Here is a 22,120-nt window from a genome sequence, read left to right as displayed (position 1 = left end):
TTAGTGTGAATAATATCTAACTATTATCATTTCGTTAAGAATATTTCTTTATTTACCAGTAACTATAACCACGAAAGAAAGTTTTTTTCTGTGAAGTTGTAAGCACTCAATAGTTCTCAACTTATTTTGACTCAGCATAAAAGCGGTGTTTTAAATAATTGCGGAAACTCCAATGAGAACGAAGTTTTGTTAATTATTCTGTTCAACATCAAAATATCCCAAGTTAAAAATAATTTAGTTATTTATGGCTGAATCTATTTACAAGTAAAATATCAAGATGAATATATTGATAAACAGAAAACAAGCTCTCTAATAAATTATTGCTCACAGAATTAAAACTACTTCTTCCAAGAAGGCTAAGAGGTTGTACTTGTAGCAACATACCAAACATGTGACCATCTTAAACGATTTACACTTGAAATAATAGCCTAAACACTTAGAGCTAGAAATACACATTGAAAGCGATGGGTCGAAACTATCGGCCAACCAGGCAGACTCAACCGAACTACTAAGAACAATTGAGCAAGATTAATTTTTTTAAAAAAGGGAATGAGACAAAGTTAATGGGTTTTATACTTCCGGAAATTCGCATATTCTGTTATTCGGCGTAATCTTTCCAGTTGCAGTACGGAAAATCAAATTTAGTTAAAACGAAATGCAAATTATTGCTAAAGGTACGATTTAAATGTAACTTAGCTTAAATCCGTAAGTTTCAGTAAAAATACTATTAAAAATCATTACGAATTAATTATAAACCAAGCATGATACACTTACCAAAATCATTTTTTGAACTGTCATAGGTAATTTTTCCAAAGCAAAAGTACGAAAAGTTGAGCTTCCGTGATTGCTTTTTCAAGATAAATTTTAGTTATTTATTCTTCGAAAATATTAATTATTATTTTGTGGACTTAAAATATGTTGTCAACTAAAGTCTTTTATCTATGTAAATTTTTCAGTTGCATGCATAGATTTAGTGGATTTTTTTAATTTACATTCTTCATCACCACCGAGGGTCCTCCGTGCCTATCTCGTGGTGACTTACCAGGTAAGTTACCCTCGGGAAACATATACTTCACCCCAGGGGCGTGCACAGAAATTTTGGGGCCAGTCACAAATGACTTTTACGATCCCCCTTCCATATTGTTTACCCTACATCCCAACATATATTTCACCACTACTTTTAAAAATCTCGGGCCCCTTCAAGCTTGGGCCCGGGCGAACAGGTGTCCCTTCACCCCCCTTGTGCACTCCCCTGCGTCACCCCCGAGGGTCCCCCGTGCCTGTCACATGCACATGGTGACTTACCTGATGGTAGTCCCTCGGGAAAAGAAACATATAACAGGCGACTTAGGTTTTCTTGGCCATAGGCGCCTTTCTCCAGCTATGTTAATTATATGCCATTACATCACTATACTTAAACAAAAGATTCGTTGCTCAGTGGAAACTGAAAACACAGTTCAGCGTTAAAACTAAGAAAGATAATTTTCGCGTCTCAAATTCTGTCCGCTACAGTACTGAGAAGAACATAAATCTTCTGTGAGGATTTCGCTTAGTACAGTAGAACCTCATTAATCTGCATTAATATGGAATCCAAGTCGTCCGAATCGATGAAAGTACGGATTAAACAAAAGAACCTATAAATTGAGCCAAGGGTCATACACAAACAACTCTAAACAACAATATTTTATTTTGAATTTAAGAGAATGAAATATAAAACCGGCATAAGAGAAAATTGTAGAAATGAATCACAAAAAATTTGAAATACGGCTTACAAAATTACACTATTACGCTTTTATTTATGCATCTAATATAGATAATACTCAAAATATATAAATGTCTTTCCGGGCTAAGCGAAGTCTGGTTTAATTGGGCTCGGTTTAAATGAATGTTTACTGTATATAGAGCAAGATATTATGCAAATCAAGTAAATTGTAGATCATATAAATAGTCATATTAATAATTATTTTAAATTTACTTTTTCTTCCCTTGAATATGATATTATATCTTCGTTAAAAAGGAATAAAAGATTTAGGTGCTTTTTTCCTTTTCTCGCAGGAAATCTACTCTTGGATTTTGGCAGAGAACCTAACTGGAATTGTCCTCCACCTGAGGAGGAAATCTTCTCTGCTGTTAGAACACACGAAAACGATTTTGAGTCGTCTCTAACAAGGGAAACTTTGCAGTCAAGCCTTGATAAGCATAACGTTATCCATTGTCCGAGTGATAAAATTTTCCGAGCACAGATGGGTGTATCGCCCAGTAAGTGAAGTCGACATTTTTTATTTTGTCATCTCTATTCTAACACTTCATTGCAAGCATTTTTTTTTCCTGAAAATGAGCTATAGATGCTCAAATTCATAACTATGCATAAGAATTTTTCACAGCGAATTACATTAATAGTTAATTATAATAGGACGTATTAGCATCGATATTAGTATCTATAATTATGTGGTATATCCAACTTTTGCAGTATCCCATTAGGCCTTTGGTATATGATGCGTTTTTATTGTTTAGTTCAAAGATTATGTCCTTTTAATAGTAACATAATTTTCAGTACCAACACCAGCATATAAAAAATTGTCTTTGGATAATTTACAGTAGTTTTAAGGGCATAACCAATCCCAGTGACTCAGTACGCTCCCGCGCCGCAATTCCCGGGATGAGCACGATCGACTCAGCAGTTCATCCCTTCAGTGGGTCGATAAAAATGAGTACCAAGCGTGCTTGGGAACTAAACCTTGGGGGTTTACGTTCGGCTGACCACCTAACCATAATATCTACCTAGCACCCTAGAGCTCTTGGTCAGGAAAACTGAGATTAGCAGAGTAGGTTTAAAATATCTTTAACACATTTTCTAGCCTCCATTGCACCCTGAAGCACCGATTTTTTCACCCTAGGGTGAACATTTGCACCCATTGGTAACCTCTAGTTATAACAGTGCACTGAGTTAGATTTTTGAACGCATAAATATTTTTCCTAACATTATCTTAACATAATTAGTCTCTTAAATTGCTGCATTGAAGTCAGTTTAGACACTAACTTTAGAAAAGCTTCTTAATATGTGCTAGCAATTGGTTAGTACTTTGTTAGGATTGTAATATATTTCAGAAAACGAGTGAACTGTTTCTCCAAACTATGATTTACTTCGAAAAAAAGTAAATTTTTTTGTAGCTAAGTGCGAAGTAATAATGCTACTAATAAGTTTTTTTTTTTTTTTTGAAATAGAGACACAATTTTTCTCAAAAGGGGATACATTGAAACACTGAAAAGGAATTGTGAACCTTTCAACAATCATAATTCCTTTGTGATCAGGAATTGCTATTGTTGAAAGGTTGTTACATATATATATTCTAGTATGCTGTTTTATTTATTTATTAACCAATTAAATGCCACCTGATCCGTATGCTAGTACTTTCCGTTCATGCCCCAAAAGTCAGTGAAGTTCATTGCGTCAATGATACTACATGATATTTTAATAACTAGTTCATTTAAAAAAATCATTGGTACATAAATTTTAAACTGCTATAAAAGCTCGAATGACTGTGATAAAAATGGAGTACAAGGAAAACCAAAGAAAAAAGAAACTTTATTAAGTCTATTCGTAATTGAAGGTTCTGTTATTATCAGCGCAAAATACGCACTCTCGGAAATGCATCCTCAAATCTCGCAACAGGTTCGTCGATATAGTCGAAATGGCTTTGCAAAAAATGCTGCAAAAATCGTCAAATCGACGAAAAATTCGGAGTTCCATGCTTGAGTTCCTGACCCAGCGAGAAAAGAATCGTCGTAAATGAAGAAATTTGTCTTACAACGAACCCTGGAAAGTGAGCAATTTATTTCTGAGAGTGATACTAAGTTAAAAAAAACATTTGACACCAAACGAATATTGATGCTTACAGTGTTCCCTTAAGTTAAGTGAAAAAAAAACATATTTCATCAGGCATTAAAGAAAAATTACTGAAAAATAGCTGTGGTTTTTAATAGTAATTTTAATTCAGATTATAATGTATAACAACAACTAGTACTCAAATAAAATTGTGATTTATTAGCTTTATCTTAAAATACTCTTTTATCACATCAGGCACAGGACATAAAGTTTGGTTCATAAATGGTCGTCCTACTCCTCATTTGACTGTTCAAAGAGGAATGACCTACACTTTCATTGTAGAAGGAGGAATGAGTCCCCCGAATCACCATCCTCTATATATAACAAACAGTAATGAAGGAGGAATCTATCAAAATATTTTAGAGGTAAGGTACTTTACATTAAATATATAAGCATGTTGCTATATGGGAGGTAAAAATTACGTGCAACCCTCTTTAAGGTATAGTGTGGCTCTGAGAAGTTGGGTAACGACTTATTAGTCTATGTTTGCCTCCGTTTCGGGTAATAGGCAAGGGCAATTGACAGTGAGTTGAGTTGTGTAACTTTCGTAGTAGTTTCTACAAAATATTTCAACTCAAATCCGCGCCAATAACACGTTTCTTTTTCACTGAACTTCCCGAAAACTAGGTAAGCATTTTCCAGAGTCGGAGGAAAAAGGACCGACTCCGACTCCTTTACCTCTAAAACAATCGCATTTCGACTCCGCAAGCACTAGCAGAGTTGTTGACTTAAAGGAAAAATAGCCGACTCCGACTCTTGAAATTTTAAACCTTCTACTCCTTTACCCGAATATTAGCCCGACTCCGACTTCGCAGCCCTGACATTGTTAAGGTCATAGCTCAACTAGAGTGTAGCTCCGATAAGTTAAGTTACGACTTGGACCATGTTTAACTCTCTTTCGGATAATAGGGAAGGGTAATTGACGCTGAGTTGAGGTGAGTTACTTTCCTAGTAGTTTTGAAAAAATATTCCAACTCAAATACGTGCCAATAACGCGTTTCTTTTTCATTGAGTTCCCCAAAAACAGGGAAACATTGTTAAAGTCATAGCCAATCTAACTAGAGCCGCAGTTTAGTACTTCATTTTTGCGGTTGACATTTTCCAGTTTTGAATAAAACGCATTTAAAGTTGCAGCCCTAGGAAGGCTTTCATTGATTTCTTTTTTCTAAATCATGCTGTATAGCAGCACCTACCAGGGCTACTAGTACTATCTTGTGACACAAAACAGAGGAGGGTTTCACCTACCGTTTGTACTGGTTATCTCCGAATTTTTAATTTTGGCACTTACATCATTTTGCTTCTCACTGTCTCATATGAATAGTTTGTACCAAAATCTGTTAATTAAATACGCGTAAGACGCTCTTCTTAAAACTTCTAAATCTTATTTACATACATTATTGTACATCGGCATTTAAACAACTGTAAAAATGTGTTTCTCTTTTCGCTTTAGTTATTTATTTAAGGTGCCAGGTGGCTATACTTTAGGCTAAAAATTATCGCTTCTTTAATCGTTGACGATTGGAGGGAAAGAAATCCTTACAAAAAATAAATAGTAAGATTAATTGCGCGCACTTTTTTTTTTTTTTTGAATTTTTACTTCATTGAATATTCTGACTGCTTAACAGGATTGAGAAACCAAAGTTTTAATCATCTGAATCATCAGTTCTTGGTTTATTTCATGAATTTGACTTTTCAAAATCACTGCTTAACAGGATTGAAGAACCAAAATTTTGAACTTCTGAACCTGTCAATTCTTTATTTATGCTATGAATTTGACTTCTCAATATTTGCGATTAACTTACTTACAAAATAAAGGTTCGAAAACTGAAAGTTACCACACAACTATTTTTATCACATCACATTCCGTTCGACAGATAAGATAACATTTATTTTATTCTTCAGGCTAAGGAAGGTTCTGAACAGTTATATGCAGGTGTACAACGAGATCCATTGACGGGTTCTTACCTACCAACTGCTGGTTAGTATTATGTATTTTTTTTTATTCTTGGAATGAAATTTTTATACCATCCATACTTTTAAAAGATGCAAAGGAAAACTGACCCATTCCACACATTTCAAGGCGATCTTCTTTACTATATCACTTTTAAAACACAACACAATTAAATAACTACTTTAAAAATAATATGCAAATAAAAACGTACTGCCACTTCCTTTTTTTTTTCCAAAAATGACTTTAAGAAACGCTTAATATTACTTTAGATCAAACCCCTTTTAGAGTTGTTATTCAAAAGGTGAGAACTATATACTAACTAAGGAATATGAAACATTATGGATCTTAAGATTTTTTTTCGTTGTGTAGTTCACAAAAGGTAACCAAAATGAAACAAAAATAAAAAAAATGTAATTTTAAAGCTACATATTTTCGGATTTTTGCAAAACAACCTTATACACTTCGAAATACTCTCCCTTAAAACTAATACAATTGTCCCCTGGTGCTTCCGTTCGAAATAATTTGTAAAGTCATCTTTAGGAATGGCTGACCCCCAGCTGCTCCCTCCTTTTTTTTCTCTCTTCAATGTTGTCAAATCAGTGTCCTTCATGCCCTTTTTCATTCGCTGAAATAAGAAGAAATTGTATGGAGCCAGGTCAGGTGAGTAAACTACGGGGAGCAGCATCTTACGACATATAACATTTTTTTTTTTATTGTCAGTCAAAACCCGAGGAACAAACTTAGTAGCATCCCTTTTCATTCCAAAATCTTCGGTTAAAATTCACTGAACTGAGCTTTTTGATATCCTTTTTTTTTTTTTTGGCGAGAGGAAACCAAAATTTCACAGCTGCATTGTTCACTAAAACTTACCATCGTAAAAACGGAAGAAGAACAAAACAGCGCTAACAAACACAATCACTGTGAATAAACTGTACAAGCCAGGTCGGCAACACAGACAGCACTCAATTGGCAATGACTCAGGGGCGGACTGGGTCCCCCAAGAGGGTGCCAACACGTGTGCTAAAACATATTAAACAGGAGTTAACCCTTAACTGGTATGATGTACCTATTGAGCTCTAATACTTAGTATTGTTACAAATTCTGTAAATAGTAATTATTTGATTAATTTATTGTAATCTAGCTAAATTTGGCGTTTATTCCATTACCTTTCATCTAAAATTATCTTAGTAATGTAACCTGTAAATAGTTTCTTGTAATGTACATACAACCCCCTATCATTCAACTGAAGTATACGGTCCCGCATTTCTGAACGATAAGATTTGTGAATGGAATAAAAAGAAAATATGAGAAATTTGTAGAACTTTGAAGGATTTTCTAGATATTTCTTCGCTCGGTATAAAACGCCGGGCGTCTTGAGACTGGAGGAGTCAGTTAGTTTGTTTTCTAACTGTAGAGTCTCGTTTTCAACGTTCCACTGGAAGTGTGTATTAGCCTTTGCGCTGTGTTTTTGCGTATTTTGATGTGAATACGTGTGTGACCGTTGAGTTTACGGTGTTAATTGATATTTGTCTAATTGCTATGGTTAATTCAGCAGTTGTTAAGGATATTTCTTGTACATAGTTGTAAATAAATCTCCTGTGTTTTCTCAAGAACTGTGTCGTCATTTAAAGAAAGTTTGAAGTTGCACCGAACGCGTAACAGTATTGTAAAAAATAAAATGATGACAAATAATGCAATTGATCACTTGACTCTCTATCTACAAAAGAGATCAAAACATCGCTAAGCCTAAGGTATAATCGCCACTTAAAGCAATGGATTGCGTTACTCACTATCAACTGATCACAATTAGAACAGAATGATAATTGTCAAACCACGACGAAACCAAATCAAAAATCAATCTTGATTGTTCAATGAATAAAATAAAATTAATAAGGAAATAAATCATGGAAAACATGAAAATAAAAATAATAAATGGAACAAAATCCTCAAGAACAAAATGCCAAACACGGTATTAATATTCCTGTGCATATTACTCGTTAGGTCTAAGGTTAAAATATGAATTATCATCGGCCCCTTATTTATGAGCAATCATGAATTGCTTGACCAATGTTGATGTTGCTCTGATTTTTCAGATCACCATGACAACGAGAATAAGTCTAGCCGTTATTTTAACATTTTTTAAGAGGACACATTTTCGTTACCAAGATTACAAATCGTCTGCGTTCATTTAAGGATTAACTTAAGCATAAAACTGAACTGCTAACTACACTATCCACGCGAGCGGGACCATTCCTGGACGGTGTCGTCTATGCCCTACACACACACGCGCACACAAATGTTCGCATACATACACACACACGCGCATACATGCCTACACACTCACACACACGCCTACAGGAACACACATACACACGCACAAGCATTCCTGACTGCTCTAAAACATATCCCGATCTGGGAGCGATATTAGGTGGCTAAAAACGTCCTTTGTTCAAGGATTCACTGTCATCAATCTTGTGTTTAGTGTGTTTTGTAATTTTGTATTTCATTGATGTACAGTTGGATGTCCTAAATCAGAGATTCCCAACCTTCACACCTCCACGGACCCCCTCCAGAAAAATTACGAACTTTGCGGACCCATCCCCCTTCCTTCTCGCGCAAAAAAAAAAAAAATAATAATAATAATAATAATAATAATTTGAAAAAGTTAAATCTATTTTTTTTCCAATATACACTGGCCTCAAAAAGGTAAGGTACAACCAGCTTTTTGCGTCTCATTTGCATATGAATGAATGTAAAAACAAAAAAAATTTGACGATAAATGCATTAAATGGTTTTTTATTGAATGCATCATAGAGATTTGTATAAGTGTATTGCAAAAACGATTTATAACAAAAAAAAAGCAATCTTTGCGGAAAAGTCCATTCTTGAAGAAGAACAGAACATCACAGTGTTATGTAGTAAAATGTCAGAGAAAGAATACAAAAATGAGTTCTAATAAGAAATGTGTCCCCCTTTTTCCATGCTGTTTATTAAGTTGGACACCGGAATAAGAAGCGAAGACCAGACACAGAGTAGGCCTTGTTCCAGTTCATGTAACGATCTTGGAGAAGGAATTTAAACATCAATCTGTCTGCCAAGATAGCCCCAAAGATGTTCTATTGGATTCAGGTCTGGAGATCGAGCGGGATATTCCATTCGTCCCAAACCATGATACTCAAGATACTCCTCAACAATCCAAACTCGGTGAGGTAGTGCATTATAATCCATCGGAAAAAAGTCATCACCAATAGCACCAGCATATAGGCGGACATATAGATCAAGGAGCTCATCCCGATATCTCAGGCCAGTCACAGTTCCTTCATGGAACACATGCAGGTCAGTTTGACCACCGAGCGAGATCCCTGCCCAAACCATGATTCCACCACTAACATAACTGTGGTCTTTCAACAGTTTTGGATTGATGGTATCTATTGCGCTGTTCCCTTCAGATCAGTAGATGCCCTGAATTACTCTCCAATGTAAATCTAGACTCGTCTGTGAACAGCATAGAAGCCCGTTGCTGCTGGGTCCAGGAAACATGTTTTCTTGCCCAGCATAAGCTGCATAGTGATAACTGCATTGTGAAGACTATTTCCCACCGTAGTAGCTGAGATTCTTCTTCCTGTTGCTACAAAGTGGTTTGCAACGAACTGCGACACAGTAGTGATTCTTCTCCTTCGGACCGAAAAAACTAGAAAACGGTCTTCTGCAGGTGTTGTAGCTCGTGGTCGGCCTGGAGCAGGTCTTCCGGACACAGAATCTTCGGATTGATATCGATCCTAAAGTCAGCAAGCAGCACTACGAGACACATTGACAATCCCCTTTCCATCCATCCAACTGCCCTCCATCTTAAAGAAATCGAATAAACGACGTCTCTGAGACATTTTCCAAACTTTATTGACTATTTTCACCGAACCTGCCAACAACAGTTGAAAATTGACACAACTTACACACAAAAGTACGAAAGCTCGATATTTTCATATTTTTTCTCACTCGTAAAAATATGTTAATTTCTATAAAATGAAAGTGTTAGCAACTTCTTTTTTTTTTATAAATGGATTTAAAGTTCGTTATTATCATTCATGAAAACTGTGCATTTTATTGTTATTGCCATTTTTTTCTATGATGAGCTTCGAAAAACATGTACCTTAACTTTTTGAGGCCAGTGTATTTTTGCGTTTTTTTTTCCTTTAAATTTATTTATTCAATTTTCTGTATATTTTTCAGAGCTCTTGTCTGGTTATCATTTCTTGCATTATTATTTGAGTTATGGAAGTAAAATTCTATTTCAAATTCAATTAGGAATAAAAATGTTATCACTAAATTTCTACAAGAATTTTACTAATAAAAATGAACTTTTGAAGTTAGTGCACTGTTAGCCTAGTTTAAGTGTGCTAATTTTTCATATGAGTTGTATTTTTATGGCGTATTAGGGTTTTAATTATTAACTATGTTTCGGGCAAACGTACCCTGGCAGCGTCGTAATGCTGTGATTAGGAATGTGCTTTCTTTTTGAATTAAAATATCGATACTTGTCCTTCAATCTCAATTATACCTCACGTTTTGGCTGGATAGCACCGCGGACCCTCGGGGGTCCGCGGACCGCAGTTTGGGAAACTCTGTCTTAAATAATTGACATTGGAAGTAATACAGAAAATAAAAAAAGATTCATTTCTTGGAATCTTGCTACGACAAATATTCCGTTAATTTTCATTCAAAATTAACCCAGTTTACTATGCTTTTACCTGGAAGTAATTTTTCCTTCGTTTTAGCATTTTAACATTGAAGTCTATGAGTTTGGTGAAAAATTAAAGAGATATCGCTAAGCTGGTATCATTCTTTGCGGTGAGACATCGCCAAGTGTCGCCAATCTTTGCGACTTTCCTAAAGGATATTTTGACCAAACTTTTGTAATAAATTATGTCAATTATTGTTTCACATGATATAATTAAAAACTCTCTGCAGGTAGAAATGTGACCAATTGGAATTGACTTTATTTGCTGTCGAAACTTAAAACGTTAAAGTTTGTTTAGCTGCCATTCTTGAAAGCACCCCAATAGCAGTTATTGTAGACAATTTTTTCGATCTTCTATTTTACGTAAGAAAATGAAAACTGTTTTAAATGAAGTCTGCTGATGAAAACGCTATTAAAACTTCTTTGTTATTCGAGGTTTAAAAATTACACAATTGGCACAACTGGCATTCTGAAATGGGAGTGTTAGTTAAAAAAGTTAAAGAAAGTAAAACTGAAGGCAGCTGAAAAAGATTTTCTGCGACTAACAATACGTTTTTCATTTCATATGAATTCGACGATAAATCTTGAATTATAATTATTTTACTGATTTTTTTTATTTATTTTTTCATATAAGTTTGAAAATTGTTGGTATAAATCTAATCAAGTTCGCATTTTGTACATTACATGCATCTTAAATTTATTTTCCGAATGTAGAAGGCAGATTCTGTGAATGGAGCGTTTCCGACCGAGATCCAGAATTTGCTGTCATTGCTGACTCTGATACACAGTCTTCAGCTCTAATACTCAACTGTGAAGACGGAAAAGCTGGAACACTAACATGGACTCCAAATGCTGAAACTCCTGACACTGCTTATTATCAGGTACAGTTATGAAATACTACACATTGTACAATTGTGTAATACAAAACAATCAAATCACGATCAAGTCGTGCTAAAGTCAATTGAAAGTTAATGAAACGGAGTTAGAGTATGGAATTTGAGAGAATTTGAACTATCATATCATCTCACATATGCATCATTTCAAATAACATATTTTCTTAAAGAAATTTATAACTAGTTATTACAGTTACAGGGTGTCCAGCAAAGGACTCCCTGGTTTCAAAATTAAATATCTCGAAAACAAAGGACGATATTGGAATAAAATAAACGGTATGTTTATTATGAAACCCATAAAAATCATATACAGGAACTTGTAAATTAGTTTTAAAAAGTTCCAACAGGTGGCGCTGCACGCTGTAATTGCAATAAAAGTTTCCGTAAATAGCGCTGCGAAGAGGTTGGACGATAATTTGTAGCGTATATGTAAGCATATCTGAGAGACTAAACTACTCCTGAAACAACTAACCTCTTCGCAGCACTATTTATGGAGACTTCTATTGCAGTTACATTGTGCAGCGCCACCTGTTGGCAATTTTTTAAATTAATTTCCGAGTTCCTGTATATGATTTTTATGGGTTTCACAATAAACATACCGTTTATTTTATTCCAATATCGTCCTTTGTTTTCGAGATATCTAATTTTGAAACCATGGAGTCCTTTGCTGGACACCCTGATATGTTATGGCTTGACCACGAAAAGAAAGCGGATGACCTTGAAGCAAAAACATCATTTGTATGATTTGCAATAGGTTGTTTGTTATTATTTTGGAATAGATAGGATTAGCGAGACCATGCCTCTTATTATTCGGTGCTTTCTGGCAAATTCTACCTATTACAAATGACACAAATGATGTTTCGCTTCAAGGTCATTCGCCTTCTTTTCGTGGTCAAACTTTACTACCAGTTTCCTTTTTATGTTTTAAAACCGAAAATAGAATGCTGATTTGTTTAGTTTTGCAAATTTTATTGTTCTTAGAAAAATATCTAAATTATAAAGAATTAGTATTTTTACAGTCACCTGGTGTGCATTAAGTACAAAGCTGTACTTAATTAAACTGCATATATTTGAAACCCAAAACTGAACTTGAAAAAATCGTAAATTTTCTGAAGTATCATTTGAAGAATGTTTTTTTTTTTTAACCGAAAAAGAATATTAGTTTCAAAAACCACAAACGCATGGTGTTTAATACGAATGTTCAAACAATACATAGCAAGTCCACGTTTAACCTGAATTACCCCTATTTTCGCAAACGTTAAGTTCTAGATGTACATTTCCTATTGTAAAAATGATCATAATCAGATGCAGATTTAATGCCCTAAAAGTTTGAAGCAAACGGAAAGAAATATTGAAAATATAAAGAATCTAACTTTTTATACGATATCATAGGATCCTGAAGTCACATTTAAGTAAATCGTCTGCATAAAAAAAAAATAGTAGCACCAAAATACAAACTACCAAAAATAGAGATAGTCGAGTTCAAAATTTTAATGTACATAGAGACTATCAGAAAATGAGATTGGAAATGATATGGATCTCTCCCTATCAGAAAACTCACACCATGATGAGGATCCAGTAAAAAAAACGAAAAAAGTTATCCTTTTCATTGCTACTGAAAACTAAATGTGAATGCGAAACTGTGATACTTAAAATCGCGCCACAAAAACTAGTGAAATTGGAAAGGAAAAAGAAAAACACACTTAGTACTCACATCTAACAAGGAGACGGCACGACCGTGGGGTCGGAGATTTGCGTCAATTTTTCTTGTGATAAAAGAAGACCCCTTGTACCTTACGTGGTTTAAAGTAATACGACGCAATACTCAGAAAATTATGAGAAAATCGATTTAAAGTCGCCATGGAATCTCCTAGACACCTTATGAGTTTAAAATGTCACTCTCTTGACGAGCTGCCGCTACCCTGGTTGGTTAAGGCGCGATCTTGTGCTCCAGAGAAAGCACGATCGAATACCACTCTGGACCTTTTTCTTTTCTCTTCTCTTTTTTTTTTTTTTTTTTTTTTGCTACCACAACAATTAGTGGTAACGAAGTAGTGGTGGGATGAAAAATATGAGTTGTGTTTAATTGTTTTGCTGGAAGAAAAAGAAAATAATTTCTAAAAAAATGATGTAAATAAATTCTTAAAAATTATGTTGGGAAGAGAAACTATTTTAATAATTGCTGTGACAAAAAAAAAAGATTCGAATGTCCTATGAGCAGATGTCCCTTATAACCGTAAGAGGATCACAGGTGAAAAACCTTTACTAGGCAAATCAAACCTTACAAAATAACGAGCAAGAATGTTTTTCAGGGAATGAAAAAGTTTGCAATCCTTGCAAAAAATAAATTTCAGAAAGTAATATAGGGGTGAAACGCATTACCACTAAGTATTGTGATAGCAAAAAAAAAAAAAGAAGAGAGAAAAAAAAAAGGTCCGGAGAGGGATTCGCTCGTGATATCTCTGGAACACAAGATCGCGTATTAACTAACTAGGCTAGCGGAGACTGGTCAAGAGTTTGACATTTTAAACTCATAAGGCGTCTAGGAGACTCCATGGCGACTTTAAATCGATTTTTCTCATAATTTTCTGAGTATTGCGTCGTATTAATTTAACCACATAAGTTACTAGTGGTTCTCTTTCACTACAAGAAAAATTGACACAAATCTCCGACCCCACGGTTGTGCCGTCTCCTTGTAAGTTACACCATTGTTTGCCTCTGAAACTGAAAATGTGTATAAGTCCATGAGGATGAAGTGGTATGAGTCACAAAACGATATGTTATCGTATCTCAGTGAATATTAGTCATACTAATATCAACTTTTTTGTGTTTGTATTGCATTTTTATGCTTGTGATTTCTACTAAAGGGAAATGACCTGAAGAATGGATAAATATTAGATTTCAAATTAACTTCCCGTTTTTTTTTTCACTTCTAACTTGTAATGTCTTAGCTCTGCGTCTTATTTTGACCATTCTTGCAATTGAAAGTATGCGCCTGAGTCTAACGGTTGCGAAAATAGCGGTCCTCCGGACACGCTGTCAACAGTGTCCTTTAAAGATGAAATTGCAGAATGTGACAGCTATCATTGTCTGTTATCATATGGACAAGTAACACATCATGTTTCATGGTTGGTTTCAGCATTAGAATGTTATTGCACATAACTTGCTAACCGGTTGAAAATCAGATACTGTTCAGTCCCAGTACATCAAATCTGATGTGTCCAGAGTGGGTCGATTTTAACTTTTTTTTTAATCGAAATTGCCTGTGGTGAGAAAAGTTATGTATTGGTATCAGATGTTCTTGTAAAGAAAATTTTATAAATCAAAGTATATTTAGATCCCTCGCCAGCCCCTTGAAGTTTCGCCAAATATGTAAAAATCGTTATTAAAAAAAATTAATTTCATATGTATAATGTTTTTAATCGCCTGTGCTGGAAAAAGTAGCATGTTGACATATGCTGTTCGTTTAAAAAAAAATTGGTAATCAATAAATATTTAGACCAACAGTCAAACCCTTGAATTTTCGCCAAATCTGAAAAAATTGATATTTTTTTCTTGCTTTTTAAATTTCTAACGCCTAATTTTTTTTAATCATTTGTGATGAAAATGGTTGCCTGGTAAAATTCTTTGCTCATGAAAAAATATATACTGATATCGTAAAATATTTACCCCCCCCCCCCAAACCCCACTCGACTGGTGAAATTTGGAATATTTGCAGAGTTTTTATATTTTTGACCTTTTAAAGCATAATTTTTACTAAAACACTTTTTTTTTATTAATTAAAGCCATTTCTACACTTTCTGCTTCTACAGTAACGCTACATAATTATTTCGGATTAAAACTGAATTTTTAAAAGATGAAAGCGTCAGAGGATCATTGATACCTGCGTCGCTGTTTTATAGCAGCTCTTCGCTTGTTTTCCAACAATTAGGGGAAAATAACTTCGAATTCTCCTCGAGGAGCGTGGCTGCATCCAAACTCCACCACAGCACCAAATTTTGGCACAGTTTCTATTTCTTTTTTGCAATATAGAAATTTTTAATACTTTGCTTTATTTTCAAAATTTTGGCATTAATCTTCGGGTGCCTATGATGTGCGTATAAAGCCATCACGACTTGTTGCTTCATAAAAGATGAAAATGCTCTCTTTCTGCCACTAATCCAACTTCTCTTTCGACCTCTTGTGTAAATTCAGAACTCACTTTCAATATTATCACTCGTTTTATCCACCTTCTCAAGTTCTGCACTAATCCTATGTTTGCTCAATGTTGTGTCTGTAAGTACACAATTTTGCCAATTAATCATTTCTGTATGAACGTTTGTCTGAAAATTGAGAGGTGAAATGACAAAATCACGAACAATAATATTAGTAAAATTTCGAGTCTTCAATTTCTTCAGTGTGTTGCCACTCATGATAATCAACAGTTTTTTATTTATTTTTTTTAACCTGCTGGCTTGGCGGACAATGATTTTAGACACTATCCGGAACATATCGCTTGAATCTAGAACAGATCGATTTTTATTTGCTTGCTAAATGCCAAGATCAGGCCGATTTGTGGCACGGCGGGTGAGTGATGTAAATAGTTTCATCTAATCACAGAATAAGAAAACCAAGTATATTCTGCATAATCTCCCCATCTGTCCCCGACAGTCAAAACTAGGCAGAAAAAGTTAAGAAAAATAGCAAATTACTCAAATTTCAAAGACTTGGCGGGTGCAGTAAATATAGTATGATATAATGATTATTTTGTCCACAAACTAGGGTCTTATTGTTCAACTATGTTAACTACAGACGATTAAAAAACAAAGTAATACATGAGAAATAAGAAACAATGTTTTTAAAAATTGGTTTGGCGAAACTTCAGTTACCTAGCGGGGAGTCTAAATATCTTTTAATTACCAAAAAAATTTTACACGAACATTAAATGTCACTGCACAATTTTGCACCCACCCTATAGTACCCATCCCCCCAAAAGCAAGAGAACACCCAACTAAATAGCACCAAGACCCCCCTCAAGATTGAGGCCCCAAAAAAAAGAGAAAAATCCCCCCCCCCCTTATAAAAATTTCAATGGCGCAGTCTGTACCATGACCCTGCCCCCCCCCCCACACGTGAGCACCCATGCTGTTTCCATCGACTAACAGTCGCTATCAACATGGGAGACATCTTTCATAATTTAAGTCAATAACAAGCAAAAATAATCACTAGATATAATTTCGATATCAAAATTGACATGCATGTTCAATGACGAGTTTTCTGGGAAGCAGGAAAGAAATCCTAAGTTTTTCAGCTATACCTAAGTGGATGGAATATCAATAAGGTCCGGAGCGCAGAAATACATTAACTTATTAGTATTTTATTGACTGTTCAGTAAGAATACAATTGGTGATACAGAAGTAGAATTAAAACCAATTTGAAACTTATCTTCTTTGAAAATTGAAGTTGAGTTTTATAAGAATAGCAAATGAGGTTTCTTGTTTCACACAAGCCACTAAGCAAAAGTCTAAAAAAAAGGCTGGGGGGGGGGGATAATAGTGTACGGTTAAATTAAATAATCAGTTTTTATGTACTAAACTCTGTCACACACACGTAAACTGAAACTAAAATCACGTTACAAAATCTCGTAATATTTAAAAAGAAAAAAGAAAACACACACGCAATACTCACATATAAATTTTACCATCAGGGACCGCTTTATGGTCCCTGAAAATGTGTAAATGACCATCAGCATAAAGTGGTATGAGTCACAAAATGATACCTACGTAATTTGTTATTCGAAGATGTAAATATAAAATATTTTATACTTAGTATACATTTGATTCTCAATTAACGAATTCAGAAAATATAAAATGTTTTTAATTTTTTAAATCAATTTATTTAACCTGGAATTTTTATGATATTATTGTTTGAAGAAATCAATTAATTTCAATCAGTTGAATAAACATTTATGAAGTTCAACTCCTCTAGTGCGTCAATAAAATTTCTTCTAGTTTTAAAAATGTTCTTTTGACAAAAGGGTCTTGCATTTCCAATGATTCTTCACACTGCATTTAGTAAATTCATTTGACATGTTTACATTTGATGCTAAAAGGCGCCAAGAAAGAAACCTGTCTACTCGAAGTCAAATTAATTTTACAATGTATGTAAATTTGGCGCTTCACTAAAGGGCCCGCGTCTAACATTAAAATTTCGGATGACGGTGAACATTGCAAAGGAAATTCGAAAATATGAATTACTACTAACCAGGAGAAATGTTTTTTAACAAAAGGGTTTGATTTCTTTTTTGTGGTTAAAAAGCGAAAGACACTAACTTTACTGTTGCAGCTTGTTTCTCATAAACTGATGAAAATTGTCATTTGTTTAAGAACTTAAAAATATAGTGACGGAACCAGAGGGAAAATTATTTACAGCTCATTTAACATAATTTATTTTCTTTCCTAACTTAAAATCCATACGAGAAAAAGAAGAAGAAGAAAAAAAACATAAATGAATCGCTTCCATCCTTTCTCTCATTTTCTCCCTTGTTCGAGTAGAAGTATCCTGTTCATTTTATCCATTAATAACAATCATAATAATGTTATTTATAATCGTAGAAATAACTCATTATCAATATTAAACACCACAGCATAAACATTCGTCGAACTTAGGAAGAAAATCTTTAAGAGCAGTTGTTCATATTCTTTACAATTTGAAATTACCTCTTATGGTTGTAGATAATGTTTTAATATATTCTCTGTGTTTGGCAACTCATATTCGCAAATAGTAATTTTGAGGATAGATGTTCTAACATAGTGTTTTCTTTCTTTAAATTCACAGAGTTTTACGGAGAGGAATAGAGGGGGAAAGATTAGCATAGTAGATTTTTGCGAAGAAACAAATCCGCATTATTACTTAGAGAATGAACCTGAAAATGAAAAAGGATACACACAAGGCAAAAAATGGATTAAGACTGCTTTGGAAAGAGAGGACGACGCAAGTGATTTAACATTTCTCCTGAATACAAAGGATATTGTGGAAAGTTCCAAGAAAGACAACATTGGAAGAAATGACAACTTAAGCGTCATTGCAGGCATTCATAACTTCCCTGATATTATTAATCATGGAGATTCAAAAGAGATTCAGCAGTTTAGTAGTATTGAAGATATGATAAACTATTTTGGGATACCTGACAAACATGGTTCTAGTCGTGAGGATCTATCAAAAAAGCCTCTAAAGTCAACTGATGAAATTGAAAAAGACGGTTTCATTGCATCTGATTCCTTTAAATCTTTAGTACCAGATTCAGCAGTGAATTCTCAACAACCACACGATGAATCTGAAAGATCTGATAAAATTTTTAATCAACGCTTGAATTCGCAAGGCACAGCTGCAAGTGTCAACAAAATCAAAAATTACCATGCACCTGAATCTTCACGTGCAAAAAGACCACAAAACGTTGCTGTACCACCAAACCGTCAGTCACATATAACTCAACCACCACCAGATTTTAAACCACAATTTGAAGGTGGCTTTGTGCCTTTGGTTATGAATTCAGAAAAAGAAAAAGAATCCGTTATATCCAAAGATTTCGCTCTGCCACCTGCTCACTTACGAAGACCTCACAGACCATTTCTTTTCAATGAATCAATCCCTTTTCATGGCACTTTCAAACCAGGAGTCCCGGACTTCAGTGGTTTTAATATCTCAAATTATTCTCAAGAAGACTCATCTTACCCTCTAAATCATCTCCAAGATAATCTGCCACTTCTTTCCATGCCAAAACCTCAAATTATACAAAGACCTCTCACGATTGTAAATGGTTTGCCTCCAGAGCTGATGCACAGACCAAAGGGACCATTTGAACGACCACAAATATTTCGTTATCCTCCACGGCAACAAAATCCAGGTTTCGGAGGGCATCAACAGAGAATTTTTGCTCAACTTCCATTAAGAAATCACCCATCTATTCGTCCTATGCTGATTTCCCATTCTAGTGACGAAGACCTAAGTGAAGGTTCTTCCCAAAGGGTTCAAGTAGCCCTTCAGCTACCAGGAACTGAAAAGAAGAATAACGATTTATCTATTTTGCAAATAATGCGTGTTCCTGGTCTGAAACATCAACCTGAAATTAAAACAAACAAAATAGTTCCACCTATAATTCAGCGTCGGCCTGATTTCGTAGAGGATACCACATCTGCACTAAATTCCAACAGACTTAAACGACCTATGCAAGGTAAACCCTTCTTGCAAAGAGCGCCAAATAATAAACTGATTGAGCCTCAAGGAATGCAAACACCTTCTCAGTCTGGAAATTTACGACTTCCGTTAAATATACAACGTCCTCTTCCTGTTGCAAAGCAGAATTTCAATGCCCCAGGAAACGGCTTTCGTCGCTTACCTTCAGTACCACCTAGACAACGGCATCCTTTCTTACAAAGACCTTCGCAAGAAAGATTCCCTAATCTATCGAATTTTCAAAAAAATGTTGCACCAAAACAACACATTGCAAACGTCCCTGAAATAGAGATTATTGAAATTCCAGATGGTCCAAAAATTTCAAATAATGTAAAGATGCTAGGAAATTTAGACGAGCTTATGGAAACCATTGAAACTAATGCTTTGTTATCTAAAGAAAAACATGAACATCCCTTATTTTTAAAATCAGACCCAGAACCTACGAAAAACGGGCAACCGCAGCTATTAGTTTTGCGTCAACAATTAACGAATCCAGGTTCAGTATTTCCATCTATGCATCAAAGCTTTCCTGGAACAATCCGCTTGAATATTGATGAAGAAAAGAACATTAAGCTTGTACAAACCTCATTTGCCAATCATAAACCAAATGTGTTCCCTCACTCTTCATCAAAAGATATTCAAATAGACCCCCCTAAAGATTTGCCGAGTACAAAAGTTGAAAATATTCCAACAATATCACCTGTAGCGTCCTCGAAGTTAGAATCGGCACTAGAAACATCTAGCTATAAAAATGAAAATTCCAAAAAAGTATCAATTGAACAACAGTCGGTGGATTTAATAAAAAATGCATCAGAAGTTTCTGAGCAATTTATAGATGCTATTGTCAGCTCCAACAAACAAAAAGATATAAACGAACAAGCTGGAGTTTTGCACGAGGAAGGGGATAATGAAGAAACTAAAGCAGAACTTCATCCAAGTGAGTTCGGGAAGCCGAATTTGAGTTTTCTCAATTCTAAGCTCAAAGGTACTAATATTCAGTCAGATGAAACAGAAGCATTGAAGCCTGAATGGGAGATGGTCAGTATTGAGCAAGATGATACACAAGATTTTGAAGACGATGAGTCTACTGATTCGGATTATATTGACTATAATGTTCCATTCGGAGCTCGATTAAAAACTACTCTAAATGGAGCAATATTCCATACAAAACCTTCATTTGAAATTCCTAAGAAACCAGATTCGTTTAGGAAGCTATATTTACCTATTCCACTGGCAAAAAGTACCAATTCAAATGCTGAAAAATTCCCAACTTCAACCACCATCACCAACATTCCTAAAGCTGCTTTCGATAAGACTCCTGAAGGCATTGTTTTAAAACCTTCACTCCAGTCCAACATAGAATTTCATTCGGAAATAAACACAGCTAATGCATCACCTTCACTTCTTGGTTCAAACTCATCATCACAAAATAGTGCATTCAATTCATCTTTGTATTTTAATTATGAATCGCCGTCAAGAGGTCCTTCTAACGTGCCATTTACATTACCAGAAGATTTTGTGTCAAAATACCCAGGTAGAAAAAATATTCTACCAAGTGTTGACAGTCCAGGTCAACCCAGCTTTCCAGCAAAAGTTCCTGATAACATAAATCTTCCCCATATCTCTGAAAATCCGCCAACACACGATAATGGCACAGATTACTCGATATTAAATCATATACTGACTCTCATAGGAGGTTCACCCAACCATAACTAGCCTCTTCTCAAAATTCTAATTTTTCCCGCCTGAATGATGAAGCGTGGTCACTAGTTTCGATTCATATTTATTGTTGGTGATATCATTCATTCTTTGTGTTCCGTTTATTTAAAAATATTGGTGATGAACTTGATATTTTCATTGATTTCAGAAATCATTGCTACTTTCACTACATCGAATCGATTTTTGTACATTTGGAGCAAGTTTAAAAACGATGGCAGGTCCATCGATTATGAACATTTTAAAAGCAGTATGTGTTCTTCATGTATATTTAATGTATTTGTTGTTATCGTTAAAATGTACAGTAAAAATGCTTCAATAATAAAATATTTAGTAATATTTTATTTCATTCGTTATCCCTTATTTTTTTAAGTTTCTAATTTATGCATTGGGAAGTTGATATACTAGAATTTCTAGTAGCAAGAAGAGTTTATGGCCAAGATGCAACACAGCATATTTTTAAAAACTTACAACAATTGTTTTCAAAAAGATCTGCAAAACTTGCAAAAAGTACTGATATACACTTAGTTGATTCATTGTACTCCAGCAAACTCTTGATTATCCGATGGAGGATTTTACACTTTGCGGATCATCAGCGGTCTATCACATTCTCGAAGAAAATAATTTTACGGTGATAATTCACTGAACGTAGCAAAATGGTCATTTTAATTTAGCAAAAGAAAAAAATCTATTTTTACACATTTCCTTTTCTCCCCCTTGCATGA

At 34.7% G+C, this 22,120-nt stretch overlaps 1 protein-coding gene across 1 annotated transcript in view; it reads left to right on the top strand.

Moving 5' to 3' along the window:
• Nucleotides 1-21,395, top strand: part of LOC129231672 (uncharacterized) — an 88,687-nt gene extending 67,292 nt beyond the window's left edge. Inside the window, exons 12-16 of the mRNA XM_054866035.1 lie at nt 2,056-2,259; nt 4,082-4,251; nt 5,789-5,864; nt 11,287-11,453; nt 18,282-21,395. Coding sequence (XP_054722010.1) covers nt 2,056-2,259; nt 4,082-4,251; nt 5,789-5,864; nt 11,287-11,453; nt 18,282-21,395 — 3,731 coding nt within the window. The remainder of the gene's footprint in view (nt 1-2,055; nt 2,260-4,081; nt 4,252-5,788; nt 5,865-11,286; nt 11,454-18,281) is intronic.
• Nucleotides 21,396-22,120: the final 725 nt, after the last annotated feature.

This window comes from Uloborus diversus, chromosome 10 (assembly GCF_026930045.1).
Source record: "Uloborus diversus isolate 005 chromosome 10, Udiv.v.3.1, whole genome shotgun sequence".
NCBI classification, from domain to species: domain Eukaryota; kingdom Metazoa; phylum Arthropoda; class Arachnida; order Araneae; family Uloboridae; genus Uloborus; species Uloborus diversus.
This window is presented reverse-complemented; position numbering and strand designations above follow the sequence as displayed.